We start from the raw sequence: 20,570 nt of genomic DNA, 5'->3' as shown, positions 1-20,570 counted from the left end.
TTCTTAGCCTGCTGCTCTATCATCTGGCTCCTAACTTATATTTCACATGTCCCTCCTGGGGGATCAGGCCTTCTCCTTTCTCTTGGGTACATGCAACTGAGGCGAAAGAGCATTCACTTTGTCTTGCTGCTCTCTTCCCAGCACCTCCTCACCTCTGAGGCATACAGCAGCTCCACATTAAATGACGCATTCACTGTCAAACATAAGAATGATGATTTCCTAACAGACTAGTGTTCATCAATGCTTTAAAAAAACCCAAACCATAACACCTTAAAAAAAAAAGAAGGGCAGAATCCAGGCCATGCAGCATTTAAGAATGAGTAGCTGTCACAATCCAGGGCATTTATTTCATTTTCAGCTCATAAGAGATATGACAAAATAGAAGAGGCAGAACAAGAGAATACAGATGTTTTAAAATGTCACTCTGTTCACTATTAGAGGTAAAAGAAGGGTGGGAGGATGTGAGATGACACCAGTTGTTAATGGGATTTTTGCCACTGAAAAAAAAAGTGCAGGATGCAGCTAGAGTGTTGCTTCATTAACCACTATTCGTCATCCATTTCACAACTGAATGGGGGAACACTTGATGGCTTCAGGCTCTTCTCGAGTTTTGGTTGTTTGTTTTTTGTGTTTTTTTTTTTTTCCTTTAATAACATCTCTACTTTAAAAGTGCAAAGCTCTCCCTGTGCACAGCAGGCAGGGTTATGTTCATCAGAAATGTTAGGACTGAAGAAATGCCCATGACAAGAGCATTTGGGATGTCAACCAGATCAGAAATAAAATCCACACCTGCTTCAAAATTTGGTCTTGGCCCTTAGCACCAATTGTTCACAGTCCCATGGTACCCAAAGGCATTACACCCTCTGCCCACTCCTTTGCACTTCTCGGTAATAGCTCTTATCAGATTTTACATCATTCCTAAATGTTTTAGAATTAATTTTTAAAACCTTAGACTATCTATTCATCCTTATTCTCCCTCTACACTTGAAGCTTCATGGAACCCAAGAAGGGAACTTCAGAGTTCATGGAAGCAGCCTAGGTTTGCTTATCTCCTCAAAACAGCCCCAAGTGCACTACTTTCAGTGTTGATAGCTTTAGAAAAAGCACTGCTGGGTGGTACACAGCTCCACCACCACATATCTAGCAGCAGGTGGCAGCAGTATTTCTTGGCAGGGCCTGAAGGCATTGGAGGATACATAGGAGTTAGGTAACTACAAGCTAGCAGTGCCTTGCATCTGGCATCTAAGGCAGACAGAGCATGGCTGGAGAAAAATGCTCAATTTTAGCTTACTCTAGCAAGTCTCAGAGAAGTTGTCCAAGTTTGAATCTTCCTGACTCCAGAGTGTGCTGTGTACATCCTGCAACACGGGGTAAAAAAAGAGAAACACATGTTCCTTAGCTGGTAAGTGTTTAGAGGCAGGCACTATATGCTGGCCGCAGAGCTGCTGAAGGCCCTCAGCAAGCCTGAAGGCAAACGGCGAGTGATAACATGCACCATGTGGCACAGTGTGTGTCTGCTCCATGGACAGCATTTGCAGGTGTTGCCAGAGCTAAAAAAGCAGCAGAGAAGGCTGGAGTGAAAGTGAAGGGGTCACTTAATTGGGAGGGGTAAAGCACTGCAACACTTTTAACTTGTTCTGAAAGGATTCAATTTTAATGCCCACAATCATGGCACAAAATGCTGGACAGCAACACACAGAAATCTTTGGGGGGTTCTCCACTTTTGAAGCCAGACACAAGGCTGAGAGGGAACCTTTACGATACAGGGACAGCCACCTGAATTCAGAATGTTGAACCAGAATTTAAAAAATAACAATAATAATAGCTTGAAGGACTGAGCAGAAGTTGGAAGGAGTTCAAAGACACACACATACACCCTTCCTCTCCCATCAAATCGACAGGCTGAAGAAGATGATTCTTGACTAAGGCTAAAAAACAAACAAAAAGTAGCTGCACCATGCTGTCAGCTGTTGCAGGAAATCATGGGGAATTCACGTTCATCTGTCATTAAAATCTCCTATCATATTCATCACCATGGCAGGCATCCATGGTATCATTGGGCAGATCAAGCAGGAGGATGTTTAATTGTTACATGAAGTTGTAAAATCCTCAATAATCGCAATGGAAAGAGAAAGCTACATGTCTTTCTATGGGAGTTTAGGGCCAGGCTCTAGCAGTCCAGCATGAGACTAGCTGGGAGTATGGACCCAAGGTGGGCATTTCTAAGGAGGAGCAGGCTTGGTTACAAAAAGGAACAACCCCCACATAGGATCACTTTATCTCCTTTCATCTCCTCTGCTGTGGTGGTGTCTGGATCTACCCATCTAGTAACTAATATTTGATCCTGTGTGGAAATGGGGAGAAGATGGTGGAGAGGCTGGGGAGAGGGTGGCTTTCCAATGACCCATCAAAAGTATTGGCTTGGAATTAGTGTGAGTTAGAAAAACAATCAGTGCAGATGCTATAAACTACAATGGAAAGATGGTTAGGTGGATGATCTGAGATCCCCTCTCTTTTGTGGAGCCAGAAGCAGTAAGATTGCAGGTTGGAGATAGTTCTTCTATGCAGTATTTCCATTGTCAAACTGTCTGTAGTGGAAGAGACTCCTGGAGTCCAATTTCCCAGAGTATTTGACAGCTTCAGCAAAAAGCTTTGTCACCTGTCAATATAAAGCAGAGGAGGACTGAGCGTTGCAAAGCCTTCTGCAGAAGGCTGAGTAATAGAGCAGGCTCCACACTTCTACACTCACACCCTGAAACTACCCTATGCAGGTCCAGTCCTTGAATCTATCCAAATCAATGCCAACTTCAAGGTGACTGTGCAGGGGTGTTGGCTCCAGCCCTCTGGAGTCCAGCTGGAGAGACGCAGAGGTGCTGGGCTTCTTTGGCAAGACAGCTCTGTCCCATTTGAGCTGTTGTTTCCTTCTACAGCCCAGGCCTTTAAGAGCACACAGGGTTGTTTTCCTCTCTCAAACTCAGAGATTAAAACTCTGCAATCAACAGGTTTCAATGAAATGCATCAAGCAGATGTGGTAATTTTGGACGGAGACCCCCGTTCTGGTTGTCAGTGTGTGTTTCGCTAGTAGGAAAAGGATAGGTCTTCAATTTCCCATTCCTGCTAATCATGTTTGGCATTATCCTGTGAACTTACAGCTTGGCATTCTCTCTGCTCTCCACTCACTCTAATTACAGCAGAAGATTTTGCACAGCTGGACACCAGTTCAAGTCACTGGGTTCCATGTCAGTGCCCACTGAAATCAACAGGAATTTGGCCACTGTGCTTAATGAGAGCCAGATGAGGCTCTTTTGCGACAGTTGAAGCCACTTGCAAAGGAAGTCAAGGTACTGCTGGCAGCAGGAGTCCCACTTTGCATTACCAAACCTCTCTTCCCCTATCAGTATGTGAAAGGGGTTTGCCAGGAGCTACAAACACATAATGACTGGCAATTGGGGACTACAACAGGACAGGCAGCAATTCCACTTGGATGGCACTTTGGAACTAGATTGTCCCAAGGATCATTCAGGAAACCCCAGCTACATCCTGCTGTAAGGTTTAAGGACCGAACTGGAAAAACATCCCACTAAAAAAATATTTCCATGCATAATTTAAACATGTTACAGGCAATCCTGTGCAAGAAGTTTGCTCTGAAGTGAAGATGATACAGTAACAACTTCAGCTGCAGTACAGGACTTAAGATTTTATTCTTTTGTTTTTGTTTTACTTTGAGCAATATTATTTTGTATACTAGCAAAAAAAAAAAATCAAACAATTGTGTTGCCATGATTTTCAGGCACATTATTATTTGTCAGAGATAACAAGGGTCCAAACACACTGGAATCTAAGGTCACAAGTGCTTGGAAACTCTGAAGGCTCTTATGACTAAGAGGAGAAAGAACAACATGGGAAGTACCTGGAAATTAGTGAGCAGAGCAATCCCGCTGTCAATAGCCATCCTCCGGATCACATAATTATCATGGACAAACTTGGTGTTGCTGTTAGGTAGGTTAATCACCAGATCTATTTTCCCATCCCTTACCAGCCTGAAGAGACAAGGCACAAGACAATATCACAGTGTGTCTTGCTTAATGAAAATCCATGATGAATAGCACAGGCATGTAAGTAAACAACAGTGAAAATTTTCATTTGAGTTTAGTCTTACATCCCAAGAAAGTAGGGTTGAGGGGCTAAGGTACTAAGCTGTGACTCAGGAATTTGGGCTTTATTTATGTTCTACTCAGTGATGCAAAGCAATATTCAGCCTTCATACAGTTTAGCACAACTCAAAGGCATAACTGACTGTCATTAAAGACTAAATATTCAGATCCCACATATTGTTGCATGGAAAGCATGCATGAAGCAATACATCCAAGCCATATTAAACAGGACTGTTCAGTGAGATGTTCACTAATTAATCTGAAACCTCCCTGCTGTGGCAAATCCAGTCAGAATCAGATAAAACAACATTTTTTTATTGAACCCAAAGTCCCTAAATCACTATCATTGATCACAACAGGGCCAGCAATTTGCCCTGTGTATTTGTTGTCCTGGGTGTTAAGACAAATCTGACAAGGTGAGTATTATTCTTACCTCCTGACTGGAGGGAGGCTCGGAGTCTGGCCTTCCTGCAATGGCCATGCCACAGGATTTGCTGGGATACCATTTGCATTGAGCCAGTCCGAGGTTGCTTCTGTGGCATAAAGCTGTTAAAAGAAAAAAAGGTTACTTACTGTGTGCTTCATAATACTGAAACTTTGCATTTAACTCATGTGGGTCTGACCCAACACACAGCCTGGTTGTCAGAGCTGATTTTGGAGGGCATTTTTCATCAAAAGGGTGTCTCTCCACACAGGCAGACACAGAGAGAAAAGCATGACTTTCCCAACTTTCTGTTATCTGTGATTTGCTGATGGATGATAGTCAATGAATGGTAGGAACACATGCAGAAGCAGTTAAATGCCTTAATAACACCGAAATCCCTCTGAATTTCAATAGTGCTTAAGTTCAATCACTGACAAATTTTGTCTTTTTTTTTTTTTTTTTTCCCCTAGCATTACGTTTTGAAAGGCAGAACTGTAAATCCAGTAGTTACACTAATGCCACTGAGGAAAATAGTACTTAAATACCTAATACTAAGAAGCTCTCACCAATCTTCTGTGGCTGTGTTATTAGTTACTTTTCAGTAGGGATATCGATGCAATGTGCCGCAGAAGAGTTTCAAGAGGGGTGTAAACACCACAGATTTCATGTCTGCAGCTTGTGAATATCACTGAAGATGAAGCACTGCAAAGATCTTCTCCATACAAAAGGTTTCCCCTTCTTCCCCTTCTGTCATACATGGCATCCTGTTGGCATTATTGTTTCTTGGAAACTTAGAGAAGTTTATAATGTGACATCCTGGCTGCAGGCTGATAGCAGAGCCAGGGTTGTTCCTGCCCTCATGACAGTCCCCTATGTTCAATTAAAAATAATGAAAACTTTTAGTTGGGTGATACCTGCTGACTTTACGGAACACTTGGCTAAAAATCCCTGTTGTAGTTCAAAAATGTCCCTTTTTCTCTGTCTCCAAACAAACTCCAATATTCTCCATTCCTGTAGCAGGCTAAGTAGGTTCCAGATTTTGAAAACTCTCTGCCTTTAAATAACTGAAACCACCTACCTTAAAACCTCCCTCATGTAGTAGTTCTGCTATGCTGAGGAATCTGGAGCGGAAGGACTTCTGAAAGAGGAAATTTATTAGATACAATATGAAAGCTGGGATTTAGAAACAGTGATTGTTGGGCAACATGAAGCTCCTTCAGGCTGTGTCAGTAGGCAAATACACTTTTCTGGACTGAGTGTGTGTGTATGTGTGCAAAATGTCTTGATGTGCATGAACAGTGCCATTCCAAGAAAACTGTCTGCATCCTGAACCCCAAATCACTCACAACTAAGATATATTTTGTTACAACACTAGAGCAAGTATTGCCATACTAATTTCAACGGCAACTACTGAAGATTTACGACTGCTTAAATACACGGGCATTTCTCTTTTCAAATACACCAACTAGAGTGTCCTCTGTTCTTAATTATAAGTCTTTTCAATCATTGCTCAAACATTTGGCCTTCTCTTCTGGTGGACAACATATATGGACAGGCTTTGGGCTGCCTTTGGAGGCTGTGTTTGCAAATTCACATGAAGAAGAGCCTGTGTATGCATGAGTTAATTTCTAACTCCCATGGGCACGTGGAAATGGAAAACACAGAACCACTCAGGAGACTGAGACACCCTATATCCCATGAGGATCTGAATTGCCCAGGTATTTAGGGCAACTTTGAAAGACTCTCTCATAATGCATACCCAGATCCAGCATAGTTTAGAAGTAGTGAAGACAAGATGACTTCCTGTAGGTATCTACATGTGAGCAACCCGTTTTAGAGCAGCAGGTGAGTGAAAATTCGATCCCAGCATAACTTTCTTCAGGATGTTGAAGATACAGCAATGCAAAGATCAGATGCAACACATGCCTTTCTCACTGCCAAGGCAGGCCAAACCTTGCTTTTAACCTTATCCTGGTCTGGCCATTTGCAAGTAAGATTATTGCAAGCTCCCTTGTCCCTGCTGGAGCTACTGATAGCTTAACCTTTAAGGGTGAGAGAGCAATATTCTGAAGGGTGAACGATTTCCTATGAAGAAAAGGAGTCAACAGGGTTTATTTGAGCGCTCTGGAGAGAACCTCATTCTGAAAGCCATCTCATTCTGTACACTAACTGGAAAACATAAATATACAATGTGACAGGGTTGGCAGCTTCCCAGTCAGAGAATGGTTCTGCCTTCTGGTCAGGGGGGTTGGCTTTCACAACAGTATTATAAACTTCTATCAAACATGTACTGAACACTTGTGACACATAAAACAGCCTCTCCATGAAAAGAAATTACAGCTGTCAGCTTGCATCGGAGCAGCTTCAGATTTACAAGCTGGCTGAAAGAACCTGTGTAAGAAACCATTAGTTACTAAAGGTGAAAAGTACAAGCAGATTTATTTAGTGGAAGATATTTATTGTAGGAGAATTGTATTCTTTTTCCTTTATCGGAAAAATTCTATTTCTTATAACCTCTCCCTCATGTTTGCCAGCATGCCTTGCTATTTGTAAAGGGCTACATCCTCGGTTACGGCAATACAGCTACATCAGTTCTCACTAAGATCCAGTTCAAAACGAAGCCAGCTCATCTCCCATGATAATCTTGAATTCTGTATCCAAATCCACTGTGGAGCATGCAAAAATTCTAGTACATAAGGCACAAAGGCAGAAGGTTACCTTGAAACAACAGACTTGGAGTGCTGGTATTTAAAAATAAAATACTCCATCAATGCTTTCCGCATCTCGTGGTCACCAGCACAGATGTAAGACAGATGCACTCCATCCCAGAGATATCACTGAATAGCCCAATCAGGAAAGAAAATAAAATGAGCTTTTCAACTCCTCTTGCATAAAATATAAATTATTTAATGGCAGACTCAGGGTTTCAGCATCATAGATTTCTCCGAATTGTGAAAAGAAAAGAGGTCAGATTACCAGCTTGCAGACTGGCAGAGATTCATTTGTCTAACAAGAAAGCCATACTCCATTTCCCCTGGGAGAGCATCAGTCCTTTAAAATCCTGGGGAACCTTGACCTGTGCAATATCAGAGTGCTCACAACGGAAGAACAATCCAGTGGGCTTGCAGTCCCGGCTGGCTGCCCAACCTGCCTTGTCCTGTCCTGCAAATGTCAAGGACTGCTCGCCTGTTTGACCTTGAGGGTGGTTCCTTTGTTAGCAACATTCCTGCATGGCCCTAGTAAGATTACCACGGGAACTCCAACCAACATGGAAGCCCCTCAGCAAGGCTGGGTTCACTACCTGGGCTTACTGGGATCTGTTTGGACTGCAGATCACAGCACAGCCATGTGACTCCTGACTTGCAAAATATCCCAGAGTGAAACATTTGCAAAGAAACAAAGATCTCCCACTCTGCTATTGTTAACCACATCTATTTGATCTTCACCTTCAAGAAGGCAGCCTTCTCTCATCTCAACTTAATGAATAGCAATGGCATAAAGGTGCAGTATACTGAATAACCTAAATATGTTGAGCCTAGATACATTTGGGGGAAACAGAATTCAAGACCATTTGGCTTTTATTTCTCTCTCTGCAAGAGCTAGAAGTCCAGTCTAAAAATCAGAGCAAGCCACTCGTCACGAAGCCTCCGAAAGCAGGTTATGTTTTGAGTTCACTATCCACTGCAGATGAAACATAGCACCTTCTTCAGACCACAACCAAAAGGGATGGCATATGTGCTCCTGACAACAATCAGCCAAAGTGCACCAGAACAGCTGGTAGAAACCATCCTGCGGTTTGAAACCCAGGGGCCCCTGCCTGGGGAGGGACATCCACCCCATCACCCCCTCACAGCAGTGACATTTAAACATTAAGCTATCGTGGAGAAGGGTGACCTGGTATCTGTCCTTCTGAGTCTGTATTTCCCCGCTGAGGATACACTGACAACATTGCCAGTTTGAGGTAGATGATCTCATGTTTGTGATTAAAATGAGAACAATGCTGCTGGTGTTCACAGCCTGCCTTATAACCTCATTCCTTGTGTCCCTTGTTTCTGCAGCGAGGGGCTTCCCTTTGCTCCAGCCTGTAATACTCAGGGAAGACCACTCAATAGTCTACATGTCAGATCTAGGTCAGCATTTCAACATTCCCTTCTTACAAGGCTTAATTCCTCTCTGTTTCAAAACATACCATTGAAAAGTAGGTAGGTGACAAACTCCAGTGCAGTGAGGGAGCAGTACATGGTTCTCAACATTAACTTTACACTTCTTGTTTTGGAGTTTAATTATGTAATAAATATGCTGAGATGAAGAGAGACTTTAAGCGATTGATCTGTTGTTTTCAAGTTTCTTTTGCAAGAAAATGAACTGTAAACCACTCATTTAGAAGGACAGAATCTTTCTACTTCAAAAAGGTTTGGGAGGTTGAGCTTTTGGGGTTGTTTTATCTTTTTTCTCCCCCCTTCTTCTTTTCCTTAAGACTTTGTACAAAGAACATTTGGCTCAGTTTAACAGATACTGACATAGAACCTACATAAATGCTTTCTATAGATAAAATTATTCTTTGCTGCCTGTTCCCTTTTAGCTGCTATCAGGAAAATAGGCTTAAATATAAAACATGGGGCTCTCTCCTTTTTTCTTCTCCTGACTTTTCTTTTCCCCTTTTTTAAATGCTGTTTTAAAATCTACAGTGATTAGATATACAGTAGAGATACAGTACCAACTACCCAGAGTTTCATCTTGAACTTTATCTAGGTAGCAAGCAAAGACTTTTCTGCTAATTTAAGGTAACTTTGAGCAACAGCTTCAATCCATAGATGTGTATATATGTGTATATTTAAGGACTAAGCAGAAATCTGTGTTAGCAGAAGTCATGTTCTTTTCTGGCCACATTTCCCACACTTCCTTCACATCCTCTGCTGCCACAGACAGCCCAACGCATTTTTCACACCTCGGTTGTCTGACAGGAAAATTAATCTATTCTATTTTTTTTTGTTGTTTTATTGGCTTTATGCAATCATGTAGGGCATAAGCTTATTACAAGCACAATCGGGAAATGTCAGGAGGCAATCAGTTGTCTTTATGGGGCCCAAGAATGTTCTAGTTGCAATGGAAATGTCTGAATTTTTTTGAGGAACATACACACATCTCAAAGTTTACAAGTGTATCTGACCAGCACCTCCTGCAGCTGGTAACTACACTATGATAAAGAACCAATACTTTTTGCTTTTCTGCCTAGCTACCTTTTCACCCTGAAATGCACATCCTCCTTACTGATACAGAACTGTGAATGGTGCAGGGATGTTCCTAGGGCAAACCCATCAGGAACTCCCTCATGTAAAGGCTGTTTGCAGAAGCCACTGTACTGGAGGACATTTCCATCACAACATTTAAACTTTCTGTCACATATAGCAACTTTGAAGGATGCTGACAGCAAGAGGTGAAACCCTAAGGTCCAAGCTCTAGTGTGGTGTGGAATCAGAGGGCCTTCAGAATATGTGCCTGAGAGGCAGTCCCTAAGAGGAGAGAGCTCTGGCAAGATACAGAAACAAAAAACATGCCTACACAAACATAGCATTGGCTTTTCCTTCCTGAGCTACTTACTCCTAACTGATAGGAGCTGCATGGTAGGGAACAATATTGGCCATGCACCATCATCAAACAGGGAAAGGAATAATGGCAGCCATGCCTCTAGGCAGCCAGGAAAGCAGGCTGCAGTGTGAAGACTGTTGTCCCCTAACCCCTTTCCCCCCCACACACACTCAAGTATATCCCTATCATGACTCCAGTGAGGAGAGGAACATGACAGTGCCATACCTGGTGGAGGTCTCATCACCTGACAGCGTTACACCAGTAACTAGCCCCACAATACCCTAACAGCTTCATGTTTTCTACAGTCACACGACACTACAGCTCTGCCTGGGATGAAATACATGCATCTATGGGGAAAGCTTAGCAGGTCCAACACTGCAGAAACTGTCTCACTGTTTTGTGAAGGTGGAAGGGAACTGGCTTCAAAAGGGCAAGAGGCAATGTACAGATGATGAGAGTTTATGTATCAGCCCCAATGGCATTCCCAGGGCTCCCATATGGGAGTGGGCTCTGAGTTCTTGTTGGGATGTTTCTCTGAACTGATCGTCTATGGGCTTTGTTCCCTGCAGGAAGGTGGCTTCTAACTCTGTGATCCCAGGCCTCTGCTTGCAGCAAATCCTGGGGGTGTGCCCCTAGCAAACTTCTGCAACTCCCAGTAGAAACTAATAGGAGCCAGAGGTAAAAAAAACAGGCCAGCCCCAAGGAATCCAGTAAACACCTCTCCATGGTGTTTGTTTCTTACTGTCTTACTGCACTTCAACATGGACTGCAGAGAAACACATTTAAGCCATAAAGATGCATGAATAAAAGCAAGGAAACAGTTACTGAGTTCCTCTGTGTTGGTCATTTCTCAGCTGTGATTTTTAGGACTCACCTGGATTCCAATCAAAATTCCTTCCTTAGGAAACATAAACCCTGTGGCAATCATAGCCTTCTGGAAGGCGGAGTACACATCATCCCCAAAGCATGCGACCTGGGAAAAGGCACAAAGAAGATGGTATGAGGGGACAAAACCAAAACCAACCCAAACCCATTGCTTTAAAAAGAAACAGGAATTAAATTTTTAAATAGGCTATTTTGACTTCTTCACACAGAATCAGGATGCTTTTGCATGGAGCCTGTGGGCAGGGGCAGGGAAAAATAAATCAGAAAATCATTGCAGAAAAATCTCATAATTTTAATGAAGCAATAATGAAGGAATAAGCAAGGCTTTAGTTACAAACAGCACACCGAGGAGTAACAACAATTGATTCTGCTGAGTTATGGGAATGCTGTATGCAGCTTCTGCTCCAGTGTTTGCAAGTGCACTGCAAATCGTTTAACATTATATAATGTTTAAATACCAGTGAGTGTTCTGCATGCAGGCATGTTTCTCTGTGTGTATGCTGCAAACTGGGGTAAGACAGCACTTGTGCTGTTGTGTACTTTTGGTATTTCTTGTGAAGATAAACCATGGTATATAAAGATGCTTTTCCATTAAAAGTCCACAGATGTACAAAATTTAAGTAAAATGTTAGTATGTACTTAGGGAAACAACAAAACAATCATGCCAATTCATAATAATTTATTTTATATAAACAAAAGATTGATAAAGAAAACTATAAAAATCATTTAGCAGTTCTCCATCATTCAGAACTGCCTGTGGAGCTGTTGCTGACAGATTGTTATACAGTAATGATCTTCTGAAAGAACTAAACCGTGTTTCATACCAAAATTGGAATTCTGATGACAAAAAGAGGAATGCATGAGCTTTTGTGAAAGTTAAAAAAGAAAAAAAAAAAAAAACAACTAACCTTCATTTTTTTCTGGCCAACTCCACATTTGTGGAAAAACAGTGAGAAGCAGAAACTGTCACAGATTTTCCTCTTTGAAATAACAAATCTACACACATATACAGATGGGATAAAGGAGCTGATTGAGAATTGCTCTCCCATTTTCCTCTTAAGGTCCTTCCCATCACACAGTGAGCCCTCACATTCATGGTCTCACCGTTACCATGGTGAGCAGAAACCAGTATTTCATGTAAGAAGAACAAATGATCATTTGCCAGATCCTCTGAAGTAAAAAAAGAACAACCAAACAAACAAAAATCCCGCAAGGGAAGGGATAAAAAAATTCTTGACAAATAGCATCTCAGCCTTTCTCTAAAAACTCCTCCTTGAGCGTTCAGTCTGTTCTACAGTGTATCTGGCTGAAGGGTAACTTATATTCTGGACTTTCTAGGGTGGTGGGCAGCCCCCTGCCCTGTAGGCTTGGATCAGGGGTTTCCAGCCTGCCAGGAGAGGTTTATCATTATGGTGTGGTCAAATCAGCCACAGTACTCAAAGGGATCCTGAGCACTGTCTTCTGCTGTTCTGGGAACCACAACTTCCAGCAGTATATATCTATGCCAGATAGATGTGACAAATTCAAGCCCAAATCAAGCTGTGTGTCTGAAAAATGTCTTTGAGGAATAATTGAGCATTTTACCCAAAGCAAGTTATTATCCTTACTTCACTCGTAAGAAAGACTTTCATAACTGTCACATTTTATGGCATTTGTGAATATGGATCTTTCCAACTCATAAAAGTTAATAATCCCTCCTTTATGACCAAGGTAATCTGTAACTCCATTTTTTTTTTTTTTTTTTTGGGGGGGGGGTGATGGTGTCTGTGTAGTCAATTTTCTTCTGAAAATAAGGAAGTCACAGAATTCACTTGGCTTTTTTCTGCCCATTAATTACACTGAAAGGAAATCTTCTGCAATACTGATTTTCCACACATTATAAAAAGCAAAAATAAAAGTAATACTAGAGACATGTAGGAGATCTAAGGCTGTTCTTACCTTGTATTTGCGTATAGTGCTTTTTCATACTAAAATGTTAAGTCTTTCCTAATGAAAACTTCTCATGTAGACATACCCAATGTCATACCAGATGGAGCAGCACACAGTCTGCCACCTGCCTAGCAATGGTAGAACTGAGTTAAGCCTAATCTAATTGCCTCAGTATTTAATCTCTTCCCAAGTGGGCTTTCTAGATCAGAATAAGTTTCTTGATACCACAACTTTTCTAGAAGTAACAGAGCAAGCGAATTTAAAGATAGCTTGTGTATATCTACAGCAGCTCTTGCCAGCTCAGCAATAACTCATAAACAAACCTCTTTGTTCTAGATGAGTTAGTATCTTTCCAAACGATGTAGATGGAAACCTGTACCCCTTGAGAGGTGAGGGCTTCCATCACTGCTGAGCCTACACAGGAAGAGAAACAGCTTTGTGCCTTTATAGTGTGCCATGTGTACACCAGAGACACATTGTAGAAGCACCTCACAGCCCTCCTGTAGAAAGAGTGGGCAAAGTAGCCCAGACTCCCTCTCATCCTACCAACAGTCATTACTGCAGACATCACATTTATTCACTTTTTCTTGCCTTTTGCACCTTGGGACATGCCTTGATGGTTACCAGGCAACAACAAAAATATCACCACACATATTTGTTGCTTTTAAGTAACTAGCATGTTCCAAAACCAAACACTCATGACCTAGAGTCTCAATATTGCTATTCTGGCATGTGTCAATGGGGGGGGTTGATATCTGTAAACATTTGTCTGGCTCGAAGCAGGTGATTCATAAAACGGACTGACACACCAAGAACCTCCCAGAACCCGACAGCTCTCAGATAAACTCATTTCAGGCTGTCACACCAACCAGGTCCAACTGAGGGAGCTGACATGCAGGTAAAGAGGGACATCCAGTGGCTGAATAAACTGGGTTTTCCAGGACAATGTGTTTTCACAGCTAAGAAAGATGTTTTCAATTTTCTGAAGAAGATACAGATGCCATCATGATTCAAGCAGTAATAAGATCACTTACAAAGATTCATAATGTTTAAAGGCAACATGGCTTCAAAAAAAAAATAGCAAATCTAAAAGATACCTCCCCCGTAGAGGCCATTTCACATCGGAGAACAGGGTCAGCATCTCTCAGTCGGGACCAAGAAAACATTGGAGCCTGGCGAATGAAAGAGCGGGGAGAAAGAAAGAGAATGAAAATTTAATGGATCATTAAAAAACCCCCACACATCCAGCTATACTTGGAGGTGACAGTAAGAAACATACATGAATTAATCCAAAAAAACACTGGTCAAGACTTATAAGCAAAGGAGTACTTGGCAAATGAGTTCCCCTAGCGTCTTGATGACAGACTGGAACAAAACCCCATGTATTTCACCAGTAAATCATCCTTTTAACTCTTGCAGTCCTGCTGAAATTCTGATGGTAGATTTCTAATCTGTAGTAGTCTGCTAGCATGATCATTTGCAGGACATATTTCAAAACAGAAAGTCTGTGAAGCATCTAATTCATGAAACAAGGAGAGATACTCTGTGAAGACAGTTTTTCTGAGAAAACTGTTCTCCAACAGAAATTTTTCATTCTTAGAAATCAAATCATTCCACAAGAATGCACTCTTTTGGCATAAACCACAAGTAACTTTGCAAATTATTTTCATATTTTCCCTCTCCCTCCCCAAAAATACACACCTGTAATTTTTTTTTAATCTTTAGTACGAAAATATTAAACCCCCTGAGCATTATCACTATCTGAAGAATTAGGTCTCTGTGGTCTTTGAGTTCTCTTTCTATTTTGACCTTAAAAAAAAAAAAAAAAAAAAAAAAAGGAGAGAAAGAAACTCTTTGTTAAAGATTGAGCCAATGACCACATGTGACAAACATGGAACAAATTTTCTGCTAAGAAATAATTTTCGATATGGCTTCTCTACATCTTAAATTACTAATAGCAATTACATAAAGGCAGCATCCTTGCTGCTTAAAAAAAAGGATCTATTCCTAAATCCAAAAACTTAATTCTCTTCCTGTAAGTCTCTGAGAGTGACACTGCAGACAAGACAGCTGCTGTTTCATGGTACCTAACAATGACCAACTAAATGACAGCAGAAATTCATTGCAAAAGGTTTCTCAAAAAATGTCATGTGTCTTCATGACTTTTAGATCAGTTTTGCTTCTTCTATAAGTAAAGAGAACATTTTTACAGTGGACAACTCTACAGTCTCAAGCTGAGATATGGCAGTCAAGGTGGATTATTTCTAATGTGCATACTGTCTTGAAAGGTAACAAGCAACAAAGCCTTCTACCAGCTCCCTAACTTTTGTCTGCCATGAACATGAAAATGCATCAGCAGGAGCAGATTCTGGTACTGCAAAAAAATCCTATTTAAAACTTAGTCAGTCATGCTCTATCCAGGATTTAATGTTGGTCAGGCCATGATACTTGCATCACTCTGCAAGCAAACATGGCAAGACAATATTTCAGTCACCAAAGTTAAAACAGTGGGACTCCAAATCCATAAAAGAGCACCTATGTTGAGAAAGAAGAAGAGTTTCATATTCTTTTTTCAGAGCATTTAAGAACTGCTGGAGAACCAAAATCCCATTTCCATGCAAATATTCCTAGCAATAAAAACATAAGAGGACAGAAAATATGATGCATGAATAATGAGAAACAGGTTTAACTGGAATATTTTTTAAAGTTTAGCACTTCCAAAGGTATTAGCAGGTTATTATATTTGACAAATCCACACAGAACACAAGCAGTATAAAAGACTTTGTAGTGAAGTTGTCATGAATATAGTTGGGTTTTCTCTCTGTAGCCAGCATTCCCAGGAGAGACAAAACTCTTGACAGTTTAGCTAACAACAGTGCTGAAGCCCCAAGTCTAAATAATAGAAATTTGTAAAAATAAATAAGGCCAACAACAACAACAAAAAAATCTCAGATTACAATTTCAGATAATGCCTATATGTGGCATCAAAAAAACACGTAAAGCTACTTCTAGACTGACTGGTTTGCCAATAACATGAGCTGGTTTGGGCCACAAATTTGGCTTGCATTTTAATAGATCTGAACATTTTATTAGTAGAAAGATGTTAGGTGTTTTCCATTTCCTCATTTTTCACTTGATATGGAAGCTATTAAAGCTTGAAAGTTTCTGTGTAAACAATTCTCATCATCCATTGTATTTTCTGCACTCTTGTTCTAATTTTTATGATTAGGAACTTCAATTAATTTTTCTTCTTCCACTAAGCATTCAAAAATATCTACAGTACACTTTGGTTTCTTGGGTGCTATAAAAAGTAATTATGAAAAGTAAAATCTTTGCCCCACTGAAATCAAAGGATGCAAGAATTTCACCCCCATATTCAGGGGATTCCATGCACTCAGTAGTCCACATCCCAAATCCTGAAGGTAAAATCAGAGGGGTCACTCAAAACACAAATTTATACATGTCCACACATAGACAGTATTATAAAACAGCCTGAATTTCAGTGTTCAATTCTGCAAGTGCATATTTATTATGCAGTTCATAAACATGATTCAGAGTAGGTTAGAAGTTAAGAAATAAAGGAAGATTGATTTTGTTAATAATCACTAGATAATTTTCCTTTATTTTTCTCTAAAATTCCCAACATAGTTTATCTTGACAGAAACTACAAACGTCAATTTGGCCTTTGGTCAATAAGTAAATTGTTCTCTCTGGGCATTGAAGTGCTAATTGTCTATTAATGTGCTAGGTGCTGGCTCTGTTGTGGGTTTTTTTGGTGTTCTTTTGGAAACCATACCTTAATCCCAACATAGCTGGATGGAATAATGGGATGTTCCAGTGTGGGGAGGAATGACTCATTAACCTCTTTTCCAGTCATCACTTTTGTGGCCACATCGATGAAGTCCACACCCAGAGTCTTTGATACAAAAGGGAAGGAGCGTGAAGCCCGCAAGTTGCACTCTATCACCTGATGGGAGGGATTAAAAGGAAAAATATCAGGGTCAGGCACTGTGCTGTGAAGAGATAGATTGATTCATATTTCTAGAAATCAGTCCTTACTCCTCTTGGCAGAGATACTCTTCAGATTGCCAGACAAGACACACAAAAATTGTGTTCAATCTTACAAACAGCCATGAGGGATGGGTAGAGGCCAGCTTGAGATACAAGGAACCTGATGTTCTGCAACTGAGTTTCACGTCTATTGTCTGAAAATTAGAACTGAGAGTAATCCAGACTTCACTTGGGAAAATATGTTATACTACACCCTAAATTAATGTGCAAGAGGCCTGGAAACATGTACAGGCATTAGGTACAACTTTTAGAAGCCCACCTTGTTCTTTTTCTGTGGTAATGAGACTTCATGAATGACTGGGCTATCCTTACTGACTTTCCTCATCTACATGAAGAAGTCATTCAGTGACGCAAGCAAGAAAAACAAAAAGAAGTTCTGCATCCCGCTGAGAAGCACACCATGGAGTTCATTAGCAAAAGCAGAATTGCTGTAAAAAAGAGAGGGAGTGAAGAGGGGCAAGAATAGGTCAGTTAAGACAGAACGGAAAAGAGGTCTTTATCCAGAGAAAAGGCAAGCACAGCTGAGGGAAAGCAAGGAAGGAAAAAAAACCATTCTGTCCCTCTGTGGAGTTTCTCAATAACTATGTGTGAAACAGAAGAAAGGTGAAGAATGGTAAGTACATTTTTCTCAACTAATAGCTCAAACAGGATCTTTCACCAATAATGCATCACATCAAGTTTTCTTTCCATTCACCGCTTCCTGTCATACTCTGCTCACATTCCTCTGGCCACCTTCCATTAGCAACAAAAAGCCAACTGTTACCCATAAAGGGTCAGACATCTGCTGTACTTCTGTTACTGATAGCTACTAGGACCATGCCATTTAGATAACCATCTTAATGACTTAAACACTTAAATTGTTTTGCTTTCTTTCCAATGCCTTGGAAGGCTTATTTTAATGACCAAAATAGCTAAAGATGAGAGAAAGTATCAGAGATCTGAAAGCAATAATATTCAGTTCATTGGATGAGGGGCAGGTCCCAGTGCTCTCCATCATATTCAGAACTGATAATTTTGGGAAGGACAGCAGCCCACAGCAAAACAATGCTAGTGCTGACAGACAATGCAACCAGACTCACTTCACCCTCAAGGTGAAGGCAGGGGAAGATGCCCTGTCCCACACAGACAGGGAGAGCTGCATGACTAGGTGTGGCAAAGGTGAGCCACATGTCGTCAGACCAGGCAGGTTAGAAACCCACAGTTGCTTACTGCCACAGAGTTTCCATGGCAGGGACCGCAGGAACCATGCGCCTAACTACCCACAGCAAAGCCCGACTTCCTCCAACAGCCACAAGAGTACTTACCAGCACATCGTTGCCTCGCACCAAGAACTGAATATTGAATGGACCAGAGATGGCAAAGGCATTTGCAATCTTTTTTGTAGCAGCTTTTACCTATAATAATAAATAAATAAGGTTAAAATGTGTTTATATATAATAAATAAATAAATCCCACAGACAGCATCATGGCAATAAATCACCTCACATGTGGATTCCTTTAAGTGGTGTATCTTTCTGGCCTAGCACATTTTATCTCTGCACCTTCATTTTGGCAATAGCATTATCCTTCAGAAGCAAACATGCTTAATTTGCCTGGTAACCTAGAGCCCAAAGCATCACTTGAGGGCAGAAGTAAAAATCAGCTCTGTGTGTGTGTAAAAGCAGTGGAAAGAGAATAAAAGCCTGCCCTGTCTGTAGTAATTCCTACACCGCACACCTAAGCCTTTATACCATTCTTGGTGAAATAATGAATAAGGATGCTTTGCCTTTTAACATTAACTATTCAGTTTTCCAAAAATCCTAAAAGTATTTCACCAACATGCCTGTCCCATTATAGATCACTGGGAGGTGTCTCAGCAGATACACTCTGGACCAAACTGGGAGAAAACACTATGAACCTATTTTCTAGGTTTGTCACAGAATCATGTGCCGTTTCAGTACAAGTGTTTCAATAGCTTTGCTTCAGGAGATGACTGTATTCAGAAACAAGGCCTTGGACATCCTTGTAAACAGAGTTGGCACACAGACCATTGCATTAACAGCTCTTTCTAGCTTCCAAACAAACCCTTAACAGGATGACATCACAGGGGATAGGACATTTCAGTTAGAAAATACATTCTGACAACTAACTCTGTATCACTAGATTTATTCTTGAAAGGGGAAAAAGCCAAGATTAGGTGAGATTCATTCATCCTGATATCCTTTCTGGAAAAGCAGGCAACTAGAAAGTCATATGCCTGATTTAATCATTTAAGGATTGTGGGAAAAGGAAGTGGAAAGTGAACCATGGCATATATATGAATTAGACAATCCTTTACTGCTATGGAAGCTGGTTCTAAACCAATGGAAAAAAAATTCAATGGGTCTGAAAGTGTGTATATCTACTGCTTATATTAATGGGATACAGTTCAAATGATCCTATGTACAGCATAGCCAATCACAGGGATGCACGGACATCCTATACTTGCACATATCCCACTGGCCTTTAAAAAAAAATAAATTGGTGATTTGATTTCTCCATTGGTAATTGAGTTCTCACAAGCAAAGAGAGAAAAAGTGGATTCAAACTCTTACTTTATTTTCGCTTTTCAGTGCTAGTGCAAGACCTACCTTCTCCAGGGCTCCCTGGCTAATAGTCTGTGTGGGTAACACAAGGGTGGCATCTCCAGAGTGAACACCTGCATCCTCCACATGCTCTGAAATAGCATGTGAAATAACCTGCATACAGTAACAAGAGAGCAGTCAGCCACCTCAGCCTCTGTGATTTTGGGGATTTGGGGGAGAATAAGCCTGAAGAAAACACAAGGCATATGAACAAGGGGATCATGTTAATGTCTTTCATACCATGGTTGAGCAAACTGTGAACAGGATAAAACCTACCACAGTCTGGAGATCCTAAGGCATCCTTCATCTCTCTAACGCATGTTGACTCAGAAGTTAAAAGCTAATTAGACTTTAAAACAGCTAAGTCCTCCTTGCCATAAACACAAAAAAGTTGTCATTCCCCAACAGAAACAAGTTTGGACTAACATAATTTGTACTCCCCCCCACCCCCCACTTCTTTTGAGGTGTTTTAATCATGGGGAAAAGCAAGCAGAGGAAATTCAGATCTAAGGATTTAAAGTGAATGAATTTCATCAAGGCACACTACCTAGATACTGAAAAAGTGATCTTGCCTGCTGGTTAAAAATGAAAACTGAAACCAGAATATTTCTGTTAAATGAGAAGTTTAGTTTGTTTTGTTGGTTTGTTGTGGTTTTTTTTTTTTTTTGTGATAACTGTCTTTGATCAGCAATGACATGCAAGGTTGTAATAATAAAACTGTGGTAATATCATAACACATGCAGATACAGTTCTGATGGAAGTAATTTGTGAAGGCAGTGATTTGCAAATCCAGTAAAAATGCTTAAAAAAAATAACTATTTAGATGTATATAATAAGGTAGGTTGAGTTTTTCAAGCACAATGTTTTTGAACCCAAGCTGAATTAATCTTTTCTTGTTTCTCCACTCTTCTCAGC

General features: G+C 40.7%; 1 protein-coding gene across 1 annotated transcript in view; it reads right to left on the bottom strand.

Annotated features, from left to right (window-relative positions):
* Positions 1-1,564: 1,564 nt before the first annotated feature.
* CPS1 (carbamoyl-phosphate synthase 1) overlaps positions 1,565-20,570 on the bottom strand; it is a 96,356-nt gene continuing 77,350 nt past the window's right edge. The window contains exons 30-38 of the mRNA XM_026852190.1: positions 19,662-19,769; positions 18,357-18,446; positions 16,778-16,948; positions 14,079-14,153; positions 11,042-11,140; positions 5,657-5,716; positions 4,588-4,700; positions 3,911-4,040; positions 1,565-2,659 (exon numbers count right to left, since the gene is read on the bottom strand). Of these exons, the coding sequence (XP_026707991.1) occupies positions 2,561-2,659; positions 3,911-4,040; positions 4,588-4,700; positions 5,657-5,716; positions 11,042-11,140; positions 14,079-14,153; positions 16,778-16,948; positions 18,357-18,446; positions 19,662-19,769 (945 nt within the window). The 3' untranslated portion in view covers positions 1,565-2,560. The remainder of the gene's footprint in view (positions 2,660-3,910; positions 4,041-4,587; positions 4,701-5,656; positions 5,717-11,041; positions 11,141-14,078; positions 14,154-16,777; positions 16,949-18,356; positions 18,447-19,661; positions 19,770-20,570) is intronic.

The sequence above is a fragment of the Athene cunicularia genome, assembly GCF_003259725.1.
Source record: "Athene cunicularia isolate RWA chromosome 7 unlocalized genomic scaffold, athCun1 chr7_part1, whole genome shotgun sequence".
Taxonomy (NCBI): domain Eukaryota; kingdom Metazoa; phylum Chordata; class Aves; order Strigiformes; family Strigidae; genus Athene; species Athene cunicularia.
This window is presented reverse-complemented; position numbering and strand designations above follow the sequence as displayed.